The 19,138-nt window shown below is 39.9% G+C and overlaps 1 protein-coding gene across 1 annotated transcript in view; it reads left to right on the plus strand.

Annotated features, from left to right (window-relative positions):
• Positions 1–718: 718 nt before the first annotated feature.
• Positions 719–19,138, plus strand: part of Dpyd (dihydropyrimidine dehydrogenase) — an 849,196-nt gene continuing 830,776 nt past the window's right edge. Inside the window, exon 1 of the mRNA XM_021158977.2 lies at positions 719–876. Coding sequence (XP_021014636.1) covers positions 838–876 — 39 coding nt within the window. The 5' untranslated portion in view covers positions 719–837. The remainder of the gene's footprint in view (positions 877–19,138) is intronic.

Here is a 19,138-nt window from a genome sequence, read left to right on the forward strand (position 1 = left end):
AGAAAGCCTTGATCCTGTCCAGATATCTTTCACTAAAGTAGTAGCTCTCAACCTGTGCATGGAGACCCCCCCGGGACTCCTTTGGGAGTGGAAAGACCCTTTCACAGGGGTCAACTAAGATCATTGGAAAACACAAATATCTACATTACTACTTATAACGGCAAAATTATGATTTGGGAATATCAATGAAAACAATTTTATGGATGGGGATTACCACACATAAGGAACAGATTAAAGGGTCGCAGCATGAGGAAGGTTGAGAACCATCTCACTATAGGCTGTTCTAGACTGTGGATACTGATGTCTGTCTGTCTTCTTTGTGCCCTAGGCTCCCCAATACTACTACTCCTCCAGAACAACTTCAAAAATCCTTCCAGCCTATTTGCTGGTGGCCAGAGGAACACACTGGTACTCCCTGGTCCCTGGAGAGTTCTGGGCGATCCTATTCTTTAGTCTTTGTTTCTGCACGTTGCAGGGCTCAGAGCTCAGAAGAACATCAAAGACGCAATTGTTTGCTTTTAATTCTGGGGATCTCTGACACCTGAACCCGCCTACCAAACTCAACCTTGGGGAGCAAAGGCCAGCACAACCAGAAATTCTCTGGAACAGAGCCTGGCAGCTTGGCACCAGTGGAACATTGCGGTTGTGAGGCGTGCCTTGAACGTTGCCCCGCCCCAGAGGCGTGTCTTTAGCACAGCCCCGCCCCTTCCATATTGCCTTGGCTCGGGCAGTCAGTGCTCCAGTGCTGGGGCAAGCTGAGGCTTTGGTGCGGGGCTGGAGGCTGCTGCAGCAGAGGGAGGGTCTGTGTGCGGGAGTCTGAGGCCAGAAAGCGCTGCCATGGCGGGTGTGCTGAGCAGGGACGCGCCGGACATCGAGGTACCGACCGCGGCCCTGGGGTGGGATGGTCACAGAGGGGCGGGAGGCCAGGGGGCGCACCCGGGACAGAGCTGGAGATCCGCGAAGTTTCCCCGGGAGAGACTTGCGGGCCAGACTGGACACTGTACCCCGGGACCAGGACCTGGTCACTTCGTAGGAGACTTAAAAGTGGCCGTCTCTCTCTGCCCTAAGTCATAGTGACCCAGAGGCTCAGAGTCCAGAGGCATGGACTCCAAGGGGACAGTAGCTCCACTTCCCGCCCAGGGGACCCTCTAACTCCTGCTCTGTCCTCTCTTGTGGTTTTGTGGGACACCCACCCAGTGGCCCACCTATAATAACAAAGCCCCGCAGTATGCAAAAGTGGAGCGTAGAAATCCAAGATCCAGGCCGCTGTTTCGAGCGGCGCTGGCCCTGGTATTGTTTACCACTTAATTTCACATTTGGAAAAAAATGGAACGAAGTACAGAAGACATTGGAAAGTGCAACCTCCCCGGAAAGAGATACACAAACTGCTCTGTTCTCTCCTCTCAACGGTGTTTGATACTCTCTTGTTCTCTGTTTCTTCCAAAAATCTCATTTTTCTGAGAATGAGCCCCTACCTTTCTAAAATAGCAAAAAATCTTTCCTCTGAGTTCTAGATACTTTAATGTGTGTGCTGGGAGAAAGATCTGAGTTATGGCCGTGATTTTAATCACGCTGAGTCAAAGCCTGTGATCAGGTTTCAGTTCTGTTTGTTTAGGGAATTTTCTTAGATATAAAAGCAAAACCAAACTTTTATAGGATATTCGTGTTCTCTTCCCTTCCTTTTTCCTTCCCTCCCACCCGGCCCCCTTTCCTACCCTCTGTGTGTTTGCTTAGAAATAACACACCCCTTTCCCTCCCCCTCCCCTCCCCCTTTTGTTCTGCTCTTTAAATACAAGTTTAAAAACACCTGTTTGCAGCGGGATAACTAACTGGTTTTCTTTCGCACCCGCTCTCACCGCACCCCGCCGTCAGTGATAAAGAACCTTTATATGCTCTTAAAAGAAAGCTGATAGTGTTCTAAGAGCCTTCATATTTTCCTTTGATAAATTCACTGTGGCAGTAAGAGCAAAGGATAACGTGTTGACTTTTTTCTCTGTGTAGTTTACTTAGACTTTTCTTCACAATTTCTTTCTTGGCTATTGAACAATATGACTGATATAATGAACTATATGTGTGTGCATGCAGGGCACAGGATACCTACCATGTCTGATTGAAGTCATGGTCTCTGGGTACTACTATCTTTGATTTAACACCCCTGGGACATTTTTGTTTTTGTTAAAGTAAATCAGTTAGCAATCCTTTGGCAGCATCCAGGCTATACAGTTGTCAGGAATCAGGGTGTCACAGATCAGATGGCTTTTGTTTAATTTCAGAAGAGTGTTTCAAGCTTAGCTGACTTTATTTTTTATGTTGTTTCTCCTGTGCTTGTCTTGAAAAAGCAGTTCTTATCTGTATTCTTATGAGGAAAATGATGCCGGCGAGGTAGGAAGTGTCCAGTTTAATTGTATAAGTTTTCACCAAGAACATTTAATCCCTCTGGGCCTTCCTGGTTCATTCAGATGAGCATAACATTGCTGTGTGTGGCTCCCACTTGATGCATACCTTACAACCTGGAGTGGAGGCATTCACCGTCTTCAGCATTTGTACATGTGTGCTCCACACTCTAATCAGTTGCATCTTTTTTTTTCCTTTTTCACCCACAATACTTTACTTTCCCCTCAAAGTAATACCCATGATTCATGAGCTAAAAATACCATGAAAGAGCGTGAAATTAATCATTAAAATATAACACAGTGATGAAAGGTACATTAAGCCGGAGGAACACACTCACACAGAGATGCCTCCGTTAATCCTGTTAACCTTCTGAAATTCTCTTTGTATTGAAGAATCAGAATAAATTATGAAGGCTTAGTTTTCTGTCAAATTCGAAAGCTTTCCTGAACATGTTGTTCTTTAAAAACCATCTCGGGGAAGCTGATCTCATTGTGATCATTGTCTTTGTCTCCATGAAATGGAGAAGGTAATTTAAAAGTGGTGTGAAATAGATGGGAATAAGAATACATTGATAAGGCACTTGCTATTTGAGAAAAAGATGAGAAGGTATCAATAGCCACTCACTATCGTAGAGGTTTAATTTTTCCAATGAGCTACCTGTAGAATCTAGTTTAAGAGTCAGACCAAAATATTTTGTCAGGTTACTGACGTCTTCAAAGATGTTTTATGTCTATTTCTTTCTAGTTTTTAGGCTCAATCCTTTATCACACATGGATGGAAAGGGATGGAAATACAGTAGAGAGTCAGCACACTCAGCCACACCTAGAGTAGTCCCTGGATAGATATAGAAATGATACCCTGGACGTTGGGGAGGCCCTAGCCTATATAACTAAACTTTGTTGTCTTTGTGGAAAGTACAGAAATGGTACTGGATGCCAGATCATCTTCTGCTGTTGCATAGCTTGGATCAGAGTCTGGCTAACTGCTGGGATCAGGGGCTAGCGGTGCTCCTTGTTGGCTGTTGATATTGTCCTGGTTACCCAGCTCTCAGAGTTGAAAGCAGTCTAGAAAATAGTAGGTGGTTAGCACCTGCTATAGGTATAGTTTCCTGCCAGGAGAAAGAGTTTACCAAGAAAAAAGCATTAAGAAATACAGACCAATCAAAGGGTGTTAGTAGCAGAAAAATTACTTCCAATTGATAGTTACTACTTCAAAGTGTATTAATGGTAGCCACATAATTTAAGACATCATTTTGTTTTACGCTTTTTGATACACGCTAAAGTTTGAAAAACATGACTTCTGAATTCAGGCTCTCCTGAGAAAGCTTCGAAGTAGTTGAGTATTGGCCATGGTCACTTTCTCTGACCTCAACAGTGATTTACTAGGACTTCTTCATTTAGACTGAATCACCAGCCAATAGGATGTCAATATTGCCACATCTAAAGGCAAGGGGGAACGATTATTCAGTTCAAGACTTCACTTTTGTTCAATATTCTGATTCCCACCCCCCATCAAAGGTAATTGAGGAGAGACCATAAAAGTATGTAGTTACAGTTTTAACTATTTGTACACTGCTTATTTGATATTTTAAGCCAAATTAATTTGCTTCTTCCTCCTTTCTGGCCTCCTCCAGCATAGCTGAAGTCTTTCCCTTGAATTATTGAGTGAGTATTCAGCTATATCCTGAACAAAGGGAAAGAATTCCAATCTACTGTATGCAAAATAGAGTGCATTTTGAGTCAAATCAAAATGGCTTTTGAATTACAGCTCCCATACCTTCAGCTGAGCAGAGAGGACAATAAAGAACTTCTTGTATTTACTAATTAAGAAAATCAGTTTTTAAAATGGGGTCATTGGAAAGAAGAAAAGGAAATGATTTGGAGAAAGTGAATTTGAAAGACCTGCTTCAAAAAAGGAAAACATGGGTTCAAAATTGGCAGAGATAGCAAAGTGCATTCCAGGACATCCTTTATTATAATTGCTTCTGCTCCTGGGGAGGGAAGAAGAGCCAAAGGAGGAGAAATTAGTGTTTTCCTTTACAAGGGTTGAGAATTATCTGTTTATTTAACTCATCTTTTTACTGAGTATATAATATTCCTTTCTTTTCACCATATTTTTATCTATTGGGCATAACAGAACTTATGGAAACACAATTGCTAAGGTTTTTAAGGACTTTTAGTTAAAAATAATGAATAGATTTTAGTTATGGAACATGTAATTTTCTCCAAATTTTAATCTGTCCTGTGGACTACTCTTAATTTTAGAGAATTTCTTTTTGTATGGAGCTTTCTTCAGTAGCGGAAACATATATATATATATATATATATATATATATATATATATATATATATATATATATATTGAGTCTATATTGAGTCATATATATATGTATATATATATATATATATACTTATCTGCCTTAAAGCATAACTAGTTCCACTCATGTTAGTTTACAGCATACTGCACATTTCTGTGTTCACATATATTTTGATGGTAGCAGATGTATCGCTTGGTCTTCATGTGAGTCCTGAACAACTGGAACGGGAGCTATCCCCAAAGCTGTTGCCTTTATGTGGGATATGCTCTTTTAACTGGGCTGCCTTGTGGTGGCCTCAGTGGGAGAGAAAGGGCCTAACTTCACAGAGACTTAATGTGCCAGGGTTGGGTATACCCAGGGTCCCCCACCTGCTCAGAGGAGAAGGGGGGGGTTTGGGGAGCATTGTGGCAGAGGGTAGTCAGGAGGGGAGCAGTGAGCGGGATGTAAAGTGAGTAAGTAAAGCAATCAAATTAAAAAGAATCTCTTGCCCACAGATTCACAGTACTAGTTTAGTTAGTACTTTAGTTAAAAACTATAATATTAATGATTAACAATAAATCTGTCAATGGGGAGACTTTATATTGAGTCTATTTACTCTCAGTAATAGCCTATAGGGATAACTGAATACCTAACTCTAAAATGTACTAGAATTCGCCAGCTTCCTTTCATTCATTCTAAAGGAAAATAATTATCTGGAAAGTGAAGTGGTAAGATCTAGGTCTACTGCAGGGGTAACATGGTCTTTAATTAACCACACGGTAGCTGTTTAAACCTATCACTCTACCAAAATCTGTGTAAACACTCAACAATAACAAGACTGAAAACTAAAGCTCCCCGTCGAGTACAGATGTGCCGTCACTCCAGGAGATTTCGAAAGCAGAAGGTCAAGTCCCTGAAACTGGAACACACATAGAAAGACAACAGGACTGAATAAGAAGGCTGTCCTAGAGTGCAATGGCATAGTGTGAGGAGACCTTTGGTATGGTTCAAGGTTCAGTGTAGCCAAAGAGGCCATTGAACAGTGGGAATGCCCAGTTTATTGCTTTTCTGTTAGCAGTATGGTCACAGCGACAACTGTGCAGCACAGCATTCCTATCTTTAAAACTGTAGAGATGGGCAGGGGAGACAGTCCTGTGCTTGCTGAGTAAGCAGAAGTAAAGACCCAGGGTTGATCCACAGAACTTAGTTAAAAATCCTGCACTAGGGAGGTGGAGACAGATTCTCCAGGCTCCCTGGGTAGCAGTGAGAGATTCTGTCTCAAGATATAGCATGGAAGTCTGTTCTGAAATAAATGGTACCCAATGCTGACCTCCGGGCTCACACACATGAACACACGCACACACACACACACACACACAAACAGTATAGGACATTTATTTCATTTCTATTCTATACTAATTAACATGTGTAATGAAACATTTGTTACTTGTAAATTTATTTATAACCAAGAGTTTTATTTTTCAAATATGACATGTTTTGTTTTTTAATGTAATGTCATTTGCTTTTTATCTTCTTTCTCAAGACAGAAAGTGGTTTCTGGCCTCACCCATCAGGAGTGTGTGTGTGTGTTCAGAGTTAAGCTGGAGACAATTGTGCTACTGAGATAACTTTGAATAGCTTCATGTATTTCCTGTAATTTGTGATCATTTTTGCTTTTGTTATTCTTTCTTAAAATACTGCATTCATGGGTAATAAGTGTGTATATTTAAAACAATTAACAACTTCTCTTTTACATGCTTTAGTATAGTTGTCTACTAGAGTTTAGAACTAAGAAAATTTGTATGAATTTATTTTTTAAAATGTCAACTTTTATATCATGGTTACTATTTGAAAAGTAACATTGTGATAAAACATTAAGTTAGAAACGTATTCAGAATGGAAGTTGTACAACTTCACATTGGATTCTACACCATTAGTGTTGGATATATTTTGTGCATTTAACCACCACCTAAACCAAAAAAGCAATCTATGTCCTAATTAGAATTTTAAAAAGGTTTGCTTTACATATTTAAACTTATACAATTATATATACAATAGTAACTGTATATAAGTTCAGCAACTTGCATAATCTTTTTGACTGGTTAATTTTGGCATGTGATGTTTACATTTCTTTTCAAAACTTTTAAAATGAAATAAAATAAATAAATTATTTTTAATATAAAAAAATACCTGGGTCCTAATACCAATTCTGTTATTTCTTTGGATGATTGTGGCCTTCCCGTTTCTCATTGGTCAATTGAAACTGATCTCATTTCCCCCCCCCCCCCCACAGGATATGCAAGGATCAAACCATAAAACACCATCACATAAAATGAATAAATGAATATATGAATATATGAATAAATGAATGGCTCTTGAAATGGTAGCTGGGGGACTGGTGTGAGGGCTGTTCAAGTAAAAGCCCTTGCTGCCCAGCTTGATGATCTGAGTTGATTTTGGAACCAACAGAATGGACAGAGAGAACTGATTCCTACAAATTGTTCTCTGATCATGACATATGTGCTGTGGAACATGCATGCCTTCTTACACACACCCACCCACACACACACACACACTCACACACACACAGACACACACAAACACACACACAGACACACACATGCACACAAACTCACACACACACAAACACACACACACAGACACATACAGACACACATGCACACAAACACACATACACACGCACACAAGCACACACATACACAGACACACACATGCACCCCTACACACACAAATACACACACATGCACAAACACACACACAGGCAGACACACACACACAGACACAAAATTAATTAGTAAAAGACAAAATGGCAGTGCACATTGATTGCATGACCAGATTTTATAAAATCATTTGGAAAGGATTTCCGAGACAAGTTAGGGACATCTTCCTTTAAAGTGGATGTGTGAAAGTAGAATCTAGATGGTAGAAGCGAGGCAAAAAAGTAGCGAGAGTCAAAGAATTACCATGAAAGCTCTTGCAGACTCATGCATGCTGCAGGTATGTGTGATGAAAGTTGCTGAGTGTGAGTTTTTGATGGGATGGGGCAGTTAATAGAATTCAGGTCAAATTAAAGACTCTTGTTTGTCTTCATTGCTATGTAAGGTATGCATCTAATCCTGTCTTAATGCCAGTCCTCTAGTGTAGACCTCTGAAATACAAAGGAGTTATACTGAGGAGGCCACATGGATGCAGAACATCTAAATGGTGGAATAGAATTAAATTTCAGGGCTCTCTCCTTTCTGGAATCTTCTTCCTGAAACTATAACATATATTGATAGATTCTTTAGCGATTTTGATACTAGACCAAAGCTGATGAATGGGTAAATAGTATTTTGGGATAGACATTTATTAATTGTTTGAAGCAATCTGATGTTATTCATTCCCTAAGAGAAATATCATACAACTGAAACACAAGGAGAGATCGTTAGTACTAAATAAAAGGAATTTACATATATATTTTTTTCTAAGCAAGCACACACAATTCAAGGAATTTTTTTTTCTTTTTTGATTTTCATGTATCTGTGAGCACACTTTACTTGTTTTTGATAGTTGCAAAGTCCTTGGCAGTACTTGAGGCCAAACTCATTTGGTCCTGGAAATCATATGAATGAGCTTTCTGAACGTTCACTCGGGTACCCTACCTTTTTGTGTACATCCGGATAATTTTCTTGGGGGAATTTCAACCAGGTTGTGTAATGCATTCTCCTTTTCCTCTGCTTGTATCATAATAATTAAAGAGCCTGTGTGACTCCCTATCTCCCAGGTGCTTGGAAATTGATATTATGAGTGCTTATGAATGTCCCCTTGAGGCAGTCTTGACTGGGCCACTTTGAAGAAATATCTCTTCATCAATAATTAAGCCCTGAGGGCCCCTTCTCAGGGGACACACAGAAAATTGCGTGTCAGCTCTGGGCCTGATTTATACAGATGGTGGCTGCGGATGAAGCCCCGGGTGCACTTCGACATCCATGGTTTTATTTCCCCCCTCCACTTTAAGCCTGCACCCATTGCTACTTCTCTGGGAAAAAACATCCCCTAGTTTTGATTTTTGTTCTGCATGCCCAGGTTACCTCACTTGAGTGTTTTAATCACTGAGAAATTCTTTGAAATTTTTGTATTTAAATCTTTGAATTTTGTATTTAAGAAATGTTTATAGTTTAGAATTTTAATGAAAGAGTAATGTGAATTTCTTCAGCAAAACAATAGAAATGATTCTCTACCCCCGCCCCCGCTCTCTCTCTTTCTCTCTCTCAATTAAAACAGGGGACCTGACATGGTTTTGCTCTCCAAGTGTGACCCTTTATGGGCTGTTTCTGACCTTGGAGAGGTCAATCCATCACTGTGAAGGCCTGGCTGCACCTTCAGTGAATCTCTGGCTGGTCAGTATTCTAAGGGGCCAGAGAGATCACTCAGTGGGTTAAGTTGTCTGCGGTCAAGCTTGAGGACCTGAGTTCAATCCCAAGGCACACTCAATAGTAGGTGAGAACAAACTCCTAAAAGTTGTTCTCTGACCTCCACATGAACACAGTGACAAGAACATACTTGCATTTCCATACACATGTGCGCACTCCAACATGCCACCTCCCTACAAAAATCACACATAGCTTAAATAATAGTTAATAAAAAGGGAAGTTGTTTGAAAAATGTGGCCTGCTAAGTGGTCATATAGAGGAAAGTGGTCATGTTCTGTTTTGTCTGTATGCATAGATAGGGTTTAGCTTATCATCTCTATTAGAGATACATGAATTTGATATTATAGTATTTTCCAAACTTTGTTTATGATTCCTTGCTACCTTTTCTTAATCAGATGCACAAGTTACACCTTTAAAAGGTTTTATTAGTTCTGTAATTTTCTGTAAGTTGTGTTGATTATATCCACCTTCCTCCCTCACCACTTGCCCTCTTTCCTACCTACCCAACTTTGTGTCTTTTTCTTCCACCAAGACCAATCTGTGTTGCTAAAAGATTCTTGAATATTGGCCTTCTATGGGAGCCTGTCTGACTGGCCAGGGTCTATACTTTCAGTAGCTAATAACTGTGAATAGCTCCACAGCTAGGGCTTGGATTTCTTGCCTCCTCCTCTTCTCCGTGCTGGAATTGGGTCTGGCTTGGATTTGTATGGGCCCTGTGCCTTCTGTGAGGTCATACGTGCAGTATCCAGAAGATACTGTTTAACTCTAGTCATATATGACCTCTGTCTCTTACATTCTTCTCATCCTCTCTTTCAATGCCCCCTGAGCCATGGGAGGAGGACATGCTTAAATAAGATTCACATAAGAATGAGAATTCTGCAGTCTTGAATTTTCTGCACCTTGGTTAGTTGTTGGTTAGTATGTTAATCATCTACTACACAGAGAAACTTCTTTGCCCAGGATTGAGAGAGTTCCATTAACCCATGGGTTTAATAGTAAGTCATTTGGAGTTAGTTTAATGCTATGCCATTTATAAGAATAATAGTAGTAGGCACACCCTTCAGGCCAATGGCCTGTCTAGCCATAGGTTCTTGGCCTGACAATAGAACCAGGTCTGGATTTCATCTTTTGAAGTGCAATCTATATCCAACCAGAAACTGGTTGGTTATTCTTATAATGGTTGTACCACTATTGCACCAATATCTTGTCTGAGCACCGGGGAAAGTCAAGTCCTGCTATAGGTGGCTGAAGTCCTTATTTTGTGGATTACAGATGTGGATTAATCCATATTTTGTGAATTATAGAGGATACTTTTGTGTATATACTTGTTTATGTGCATGTGCTTGTGTATACACATATGTTGGTGTGTATACAAATGCCACCCTCAAATGTTGTTCCCCAGGCAGCAGCCACCAGTTTTTGTTGTTTATGTTCTTTTTTTTTTCTAGTTTTCATTTGAGACAGGGTCTCTTACAGGACTGGACTTCACTGATTATGATAGGCTCTCTGGCTATTAAGTCCAGAGGGTCTTCCTATGTTCCCCTCTTTAATATAGGGATTGTAAATATGCTGTAGTGCACCCAGCTTATTTTACATGGGTTCTGCAAATTGAACTCAGATCACCATGCTGGCTCCCTAGACTGTCTCTCCACTCTCAGACAATGCTATGTTTAATTTGAAATTAGAGACAGATCTCCCAGTCTGCTTGGTAATTATCAGTGAAAAGAAGAGCACAGCTGGGGAGGTGGCAGTGTCCAAGGAGCTCAAGCTGGTATACCAGTGCCCTCAGGGAGCGAGTTCAATACCTGCCTCTGACTCTTTCTTTTCACAGTAGCTTCAGAGCTTTGGGAGACCTTCTTTTAATTGAGCAATGCTGGAGTTTCAAAAAAAAAAAAGAAGTGAAATTTCTGTAATTAAAAAAAGAAGAGCATTCAGTTTCTTCTTTAGATCTTTAGGGATAAATTATGACACTGCTCACAGTAAAATGTACACGTCTTTGTGTCAACTTGTGTTAAGCTTCTTTTCATTTCTCAGATTTAATTGCTAAATTATTTTTCATAATCATTAGTGAAGATCTAAAACTTGTTAAAAAACAAACAAACAACAACAACAAAATTTATGACTTCAGCGGCTGGAGAAATGGCTGAGTGCTTCAGAGTACTTGCCGTTCTTCCAGAGGACCCAAGTTCACTTCCAAAAAACATGTTTGTTTGGGTTTTTTTTTTTGACACAAAGCGTCTTTCCAGAGCAAATATAGAAACTGGATAGAGGTGTGACTGCTTGCCCCCCCCCTGCACGGTGTCCCTACACTGATCACTAAGCTCCCAGTCCCTAAGGCACCCGTGAGCTGCTTACTCACAGAAGTAATTCGTTTGTATTTGCTACTTCTTCATGGATTCTAGTCTGACCTCTCCATGAGGTTTTTTGGAAAGAACTGCAGGGTCCCGTTTTGAATAAACAGCCTCCCCAAATCTCAGGTCAATACCTTAAATGGGTAAATGTAACAGTGACACTGCACCTGTCTACCTGTCTGTAGAATGGAGATGGTCTTACTGTATCAGTGTTTTTGGTCCTCCCCTGTAAGAATGACTACGGCAGACCAGACTGTCAAAAGATGGTTTTCCAAGGATAGCCTTACATTAAATGCAGGAAGGAGTGATCACGTGAACATGTCTACATGTTTATGGATGTGTGTTCAAAAGGACATGTGTGTAAAAGTTTTGATTAATTATTTCAACTTTATAAATAATAAACTATCTTTAAGGATAGATATATTTGAATTAAAACACACTTTTCCCTTCACAGTAAGAAATATAATTTTGAGGGAAGTATTAAAAAATAAACCCGCCAATTGTCTGCAGTGCTAGACCATGCTTCTGAGCTCCTGCCGGCCAGCCAACTCTCCGCCATGCTGAACCATTGGGCTCCCGCCGGGTCGTCTTTCCAGCAGGGCCCCAAGTTCCTCTCGCTGCCATGCACCCCATGGTCTGCCAACACATTTCAATACCCAGTACCCTGGTAGAATCAAGACTCTTAATGCTTAATTAACCAATCAGCTTTCTACAGCAATATCGCAATTTACAAGATGCCAATACAATAATATCAGAGCCAATTAATAATGATACATGCTTTATCCCAATATTTCTAACCTTGTGTAATCATAGCAACTGTGGCTGGAAAACACCATGCAGATACATGTCTACAGCCATCTTGTTCCTTCTCCTCCTACTCTGAGATGTTTCCTGTCTCTCTTAGCTCCGCCTCCCTTCTCCCTGTCCAATCACAGGCCTCCTCTGCACTAATGTAATTGGACAGAAAAAAAAAATTCTACGACATATAATAAAGCAAAACATTCTACTTCTTGGGTTAATTAACTTAAATAACCCTGAATTTGTGCTACATTTTAAAGCAAAGTTTACCTCCAATTTGAGACATATTTCTGATTTGAATGACTTGAAAATGTTTGCAGAGGATATCTCCTTCAAGATCATGAAGACCCCATTTACCATCCCTTCCGTCTTGTCTAAATGGCAAGGAACTAAAATATCCTTTATTTGTTAAAGATCACATATTTATAATAGGTTCCTAGATGAGAAATTAGCAATGGTAGCGCGGTTATCTTAAGAATTTACATTATTTAGAGTTGTCCATATGCTTCGTTCCATTTTCTAGTAGCTTGCTTCATACAGATGTTTACAAAATGCAATCCTTCCTTTATTCTATTTTTTAAAATAAATAATTCAATGAAAATGGTCTCCTTGGTTTAATTTGTGTTTGTTTGAACAGCAGGGTTTGGAGGGTATTTTATTTTTGCATACTTAATATTTTTACGTATGTTTTAAACAAATTATTTGAATAGTGCCTTCCTTTAAAAATATTCTATTGATTCTTGGAGAATCTCAAGGATAGTGTATTTTGATCTTATGTGCCTTATCCCCAAATTTTGTCTAGATTAATGCCTTCTTCCATGCACACCAAATGTTATGACCTCATTTTCTCTAAAGCCACCAATCCAATCTATATTGTTCATTGGAGTAGCATCGCTGACCCACCAGAGGACCACATCTTAATGAAAACCAAATCTGCATTTACCAGCACCAAAAGTACATGCATGACATATACACCCAATTCTCTGTTTACACATATGCCTTCACCTACATGATACACCTTTTCTACAAAAGAATAAAATTAGAGAACATAGAAATATGACATACAATTAACTAAAGTAAAAACAGTATAGATTTTAAGAAAAATAGACCCTGATTAATCATAAAATCACAATAAAATTAATGCTGTTTTGGACATGGCTCACCAAAAGTAACACAAGAAAAATGAATAAATAGCAATAAACCTGTGTACCTGATCAGTGATAATATACATTGTTTGTTGCTATTTATAGAAACTATTATCTCCTCATTATGCATCTTAATTATAATGAAATGGCATCATGGAGTAGTGGTAAAGAATGTAGACTCTGGGAGCTGGTTATATTTCTAAATGAGTATGGTTACATAAACATGAAGACCTAATTTTGAATTCCCAGCATCCATATAAGAAGCTGGCATAGCTATATGTGCCTGTAAAACCAGCATTGAAGATCAGAGACAAATGGTGACTGAGAGCTTGCAGGTCAGTCTTCCTAATGGGAACTTCACGTCTAGAGTGACTCAGTCTGTTTCAGTTGGCTGAGAGCATCCTCCTTTGGCTTCTACCAGCACTGCACAGGAACATACCTTGCATACTGAGATGAATATACCACGTTTACACACCAACCACTCTGCTTATCACTCAGCTGTTGTAGAAAATTCTTTTCCCGACTCCAGGATTCTACTATGCGTTTGATCATTTACTTCCCAGATAAAAGACACACACAACCTTGATATCTACAATAAGCCTCAAACATCACAAGAATCAGGCAGATATCTACCCCCCCATGCTATTAGAATCTATTTTCCCGTCAATAACCCCAGGTTACTACTTACTATGATTCATCTGGGCAGCTCTTAACTCCAGTTGGATAGCCCTCAGGGCTACTTCTTATGGCTCACCTAATCAATGGCTGCCTCTCTTTTCTCCTCCACCTTCTTCCCCTCATGGGTCTGCTCTGATCCCTAGGCCTGGGAAACCTAAACCCCACCTATGTCTCATCTGCTCATCTATTGGCTGTCAGCATCTTTATTTACAAATCAGAAATAATTTGGGGGCAGGTTCACTTGGATCTACATGCAGAGTCCAGATCTTGGAGACTGCACATAGCATGACAATAGACAGCAAGACGAAACCTCCACACTGCCACTTTATTGTTCAGGCACAGTCACATAACAGAAGCTTTCTGGTTTTGGCTCCAGAGCTGTAAGAAGGAAGTAATTTAGTATCCATGTCATCTTTCCTAGTTGGTTTTAACATGGACAAGAGTATAGTTAGCATCAGATATCAAAGTATTGATAATGATTGTCATGTACTGTTATGATGCCAATGAGATTTTCATAGTTTTATTTTAGAAATGTGTGGTTTTACATCTCTGAAAGCACAAGACTTCTCCGATACTCTTTCCTTTAGTCATTGAAAAGGAAATAATATTAATTTCCTACTCTGTACAAGGCAATTCTATCCCACTGAAATGATCAACAACAGAAAAAAAAAAACCTTAAATCCTGTTGTCATCCACAATGGGACAGGAGCCTGATATAGCTGTCTCCTGAGAGGCTCTGACAGTACCTGACAAATACAAGAGTGGATGCCCACATCCATCCTATGGATGGAGCACAGGGACCCTAATGAAGGAGCTAGAGAAAGGACCCAAGGAGTTGAAGAGGTTTGCAGCCCCATTGGAGGGAACAACAATATGAACTAACCAGTACCCCTAGAGCTCCCTGGGACTAAGCCACCAACCAAAGAGTACACATGGTGGGACGTATGGTTCCAGCTGCATATGTAGCAGAAGATGGCCTAGTTGGTCATCAATGGGAGAAGAGGCCCTTGGTCCTGTGAAGGTTCTATGCCTCAGTATAGGGGAATGCCAGGGCCAGGAATGGGAGTGGGTAGGTTAGTGAGCAAGGGGGCGGGGGGATAGGGATTTTTTGGAGGGAAAACCAGGAAAGGGGATAGCATTAGAAATGTAAATAAAGAAAATATTTAATAAAAAGAAAAAAGAAAAGAACTTAAATTCATGCTATTTCAGATTCTATCATGAGCTTTTGTAAAAACAAGCCAGGATAATATGATATGGAGTGACCATAGAACCCTGCCTACTGATAGTCTGCGGAGGCATCACTGACAAGCTGACCTGTCCACTAACAACTAACATGTTAGACAAATTTTGTGTGAGGTTTTTGTTTTGAGTTTGGCATTTTGGAGCTTTTTGGACTTGACAACTTTTTGATTAGGGATTATCACCTGGTAAACTATTTACAAATATTCTAAGAGCAATAAAACCAAAGTCTAAACTACTTGTCCCAAGAATTTCACAAGAATATACATCCCACTCTTTAAGCCCTCACCTTTCTTACTCTCTAGCCCTCCTTTCTATCTCCCTTCCCCCCTCTCTCCACGTGGCCATGGCCGGCCTCTCTCTTTCTACCTTCTCTTCTTCCCCCTGCCTTTCTACAGTAAAGCTCTAAAACCATAAAAAAAGAATATACATCTCACATCCCATTCATAGTTTTGCAAAACTGGTTACCAACAAAGTATCGTATGTTCTTGAAACTTCAAAAGTACTTTCTGAGTACGTGCTGTATTTTAGCATGTGAATTTAACATGGTGTGGGGAGAAATAGGTGTGTATATATTTATGTATTTAATATATGTATTATTAGATATTTACTTTATTTGCATTTCAAATGTTGTACCCTTTCCTGGTTTCCCCTCGGAAAAATACCTTTCCTTTCCCCACCACCCCTGCTCACCAACCCACCCACTCCCACTTCCTGGTCCTGGCATTCCCCTATACTGAGGCATAGAACCTTCACAGGACCAAGGGCCTCTTCTCCCATTGATGACTGACTAGGCCATCCTTTGCTACATATGCAGCTGGAACCATAAGTCCCACCATGTGTTTTTTTTTTGGTTGGTGGTTTAGTCCCAGGGGGCTCTGGGGATACTGGTTAGTTCATATTGTTGTTCCTCCTATGGGGATGCAAACCTCTTCAGCTCCTTGGGTCCTTTCTCTAGCTCCTTTATTGGGGAGCCTGTGTTTAGTCCAATGGTAGGCTGTAAGGATCCACCTCTGTATTTGTCAGGCACTGGTGGAGCCTCTCCGGAAACAGCTATACCTGGCTTCTGTCAATAAGCACTTGTTGGCGTCCACTAAAGTGTCTGGGTTAGGTGATTTTATATGGGATAGATCCCCAGGTGAGACAGTCTCTGGATGGTCATTCTTTCAATCTCTGCTCCACCGGTGATCTCTGTAACTCCTTCCATGGGTATTTTGTTCCTCTAAATATACCTATCACACACACACACACACACACACACACATCCTGAATACAATTATCATACAGAAAATTGTACGTAAGAGAGAAAGTAATTAGTACTGGGGGTTATGGTCCAGGATTGTAATTATAGCATCAAAGTCTGCATTAGACTGAATACACATTCATAACGCTTGATTGCTTTGTATGGGGTGATATTGATTATATTTAACAAGTGATAATGAAATTCATGTAACCTTTGCTACAGTCTCTCCATTTCCCTTAATATCCAGTGGTTAAGGGGACTGGAAATATATTGGTCTTCCTTTTATAGGGAGAGGTGGAGGAGAGCAATTCTGGAAGAAATGGACAGGCTTATATCAAAGGGAGACACAGGAGCTGCCGAGTTGAGTTCACAGGGATTACAGGAGTTGAACACTCAATGTTTAGTTTTTCCAGTGCCCTGCTTAAGAACAAGTGTGTTTCTATCTAAAGACATTTTATTTGTATCAGAAATGGGGAACCAAGGGCAAGGCAGGGGCTATGATCTGATTAAGTCCATGATGAGCTAGAAACTAACATCTCTGAGTAGGAGCTCCATTTGACGTGGCTGTTTATTCAGACATTAAAATACATGATATGAAAATTAGGAATCAGAGACATATGTAAGCGTGGAGTCCTTCAAAAGTTACCTCATTTTTCTCTTACTAAAAGTATTCACAGAATCTCTCAACAGGGTAGTTAATATTCCATTCCTCAAGGAGTCCTTCACATGTGTAAATGAAGCTAAGTATCTAAGAGAGACTTCTCACCCAAGCCAGATGGTTGTGGTAGGGGGACCTGGGGAGGCTTCATCAATCACCTATCAAGATGGTGTCAACTGACCAGCTCTTCCTTTGCCAGGCTCCTTTGACCTCTGACAGGTCAAATTCATCATTTGTTGAAGAGAGGAAGAAAGAAGACCAAGTCAAATGGACTCCTGACCTGGATGCAGTTTTTGAAATCTATATTCTTTCTCATCCCACTCTTTCAAAAGTCTACATACATGTAGGCATGTGTTAGTTTTTGTTTGATTAATAGTAGCCCTATGAAAGAGGGGACTTTTCTCTTCTATATCTACTTTATATATATAAATATATAATGATATCACTGTCAAGACAACCTATTCATGTTTGAAAATTCAAAAAAAATGTAATTACAAGGGTATAATCTGAGACTAATTTATATTAGCCTAACCTTTGCTCCCTTTGCCTCTTTAGTCCTGCGCAATTTTGAATTAATTATGCTATCATGGCAAATACTTAGAGGAACCTATTGTATAATTATAATTCACTTTGTGGTATTCGAAACACAACAATTTGTCCAGTTCTCAGATAGCAACTGCTGTTATTTTATGTAGTCAATTCTAATATAGTATAAAACCTCATAAACATCTGTGGCTTAAAAATAAACATAAATTGGGTTTGAAAAATTTTACCCTATAGAATATTTTTCTTGGGGAAATTAGATCACACAGTGGATGCAAAAATTTTATGTTGTAACTCAGTTTATTGTAGTCACTTGCAAGTGGTCAGGAGCTTCAAGTTCAAGATGTAGTGGGATAACAACACCTGGAGCAGAGTCAGTTGGGATAGATCCCTGTTAAAAAGGCAGATTTACAAGAGAAAAGGAAACAAACATATTACATATCACATAAACTTAGCAATTCTCCAAGTGTTGGCTTGGGGGTTTATGCAGCATCTTCAGCAAAGAGCAGTGAAGTTTTATGAAAGTGATAAGGAAAGAGAAAGGAATCATGTGTCTGTGGGTGCTGTCTTAAAGGGGAAGTAGGGAAATGGGAAGTAAAGACTACTTTGCAGAGTGAGTCCATAAATAAATCCCTCCACAGCATCACCAGGCCTGATGAGGTGTCCTACTGCTTTATTGGTTGACTCCTCCTTTCCCTGGAAGAAAAGATGTCTGGAAACTCTTGTCATCGTAACCCTGTTTCCTAGATTTTGGCAAATAAAGGCAGAGCAGAAAGCTCTCTATATAGTTCGTCTGTGTCCTTAGCTCAATGATGCTTTTTATTTGAGGAGGGATATTCTGGTCCTCCATACTTCTATTACCTTTGCAGTGTTGCTGCTGAAAAGTCATTACCTTGCTTCCCAATGACCTTCTTGAGGCATAATATCTGAACAATCTTATTGTGTCAATAATATCCATAAACCTGTTATCATTAGGGTATGTAAACATAAAAAATCATTTAAAAAATGCTCCTAAAGAAAACCAGTCATGCCCTTTCCTATTTGTTCTGTGACCTGCTGGTAAGCAATGCCTAGGAGGTTGGTAGTGCCTGCTGGCCAGCGTGCGGTCAGAGCATCTTTATACACCACTCCTGAGTGATGTGGACTTGGATAGACATAGTAGATTATATTCTTCACAGAGCCCAGGAAAGCTGTTTCTTACCCCTCCCCATATTCTCCCAATTTCCTTTCTAGAAACAACACATTTGTTTAGCTTGTCTCTTTTAAATTCATCTTCTGGGAAGATTCAAATTTCTACTTAACTGTCAGAATTTTGTACATTTTTAATCTTGTATTTGGCTATTTGCCCAGAAATCTTGCA

Source organism: Mus caroli, chromosome 3 (genome assembly GCF_900094665.2).
Source record: "Mus caroli chromosome 3, CAROLI_EIJ_v1.1, whole genome shotgun sequence".
Taxonomy (NCBI): Eukaryota; Metazoa; Chordata; class Mammalia; order Rodentia; family Muridae; genus Mus; species Mus caroli.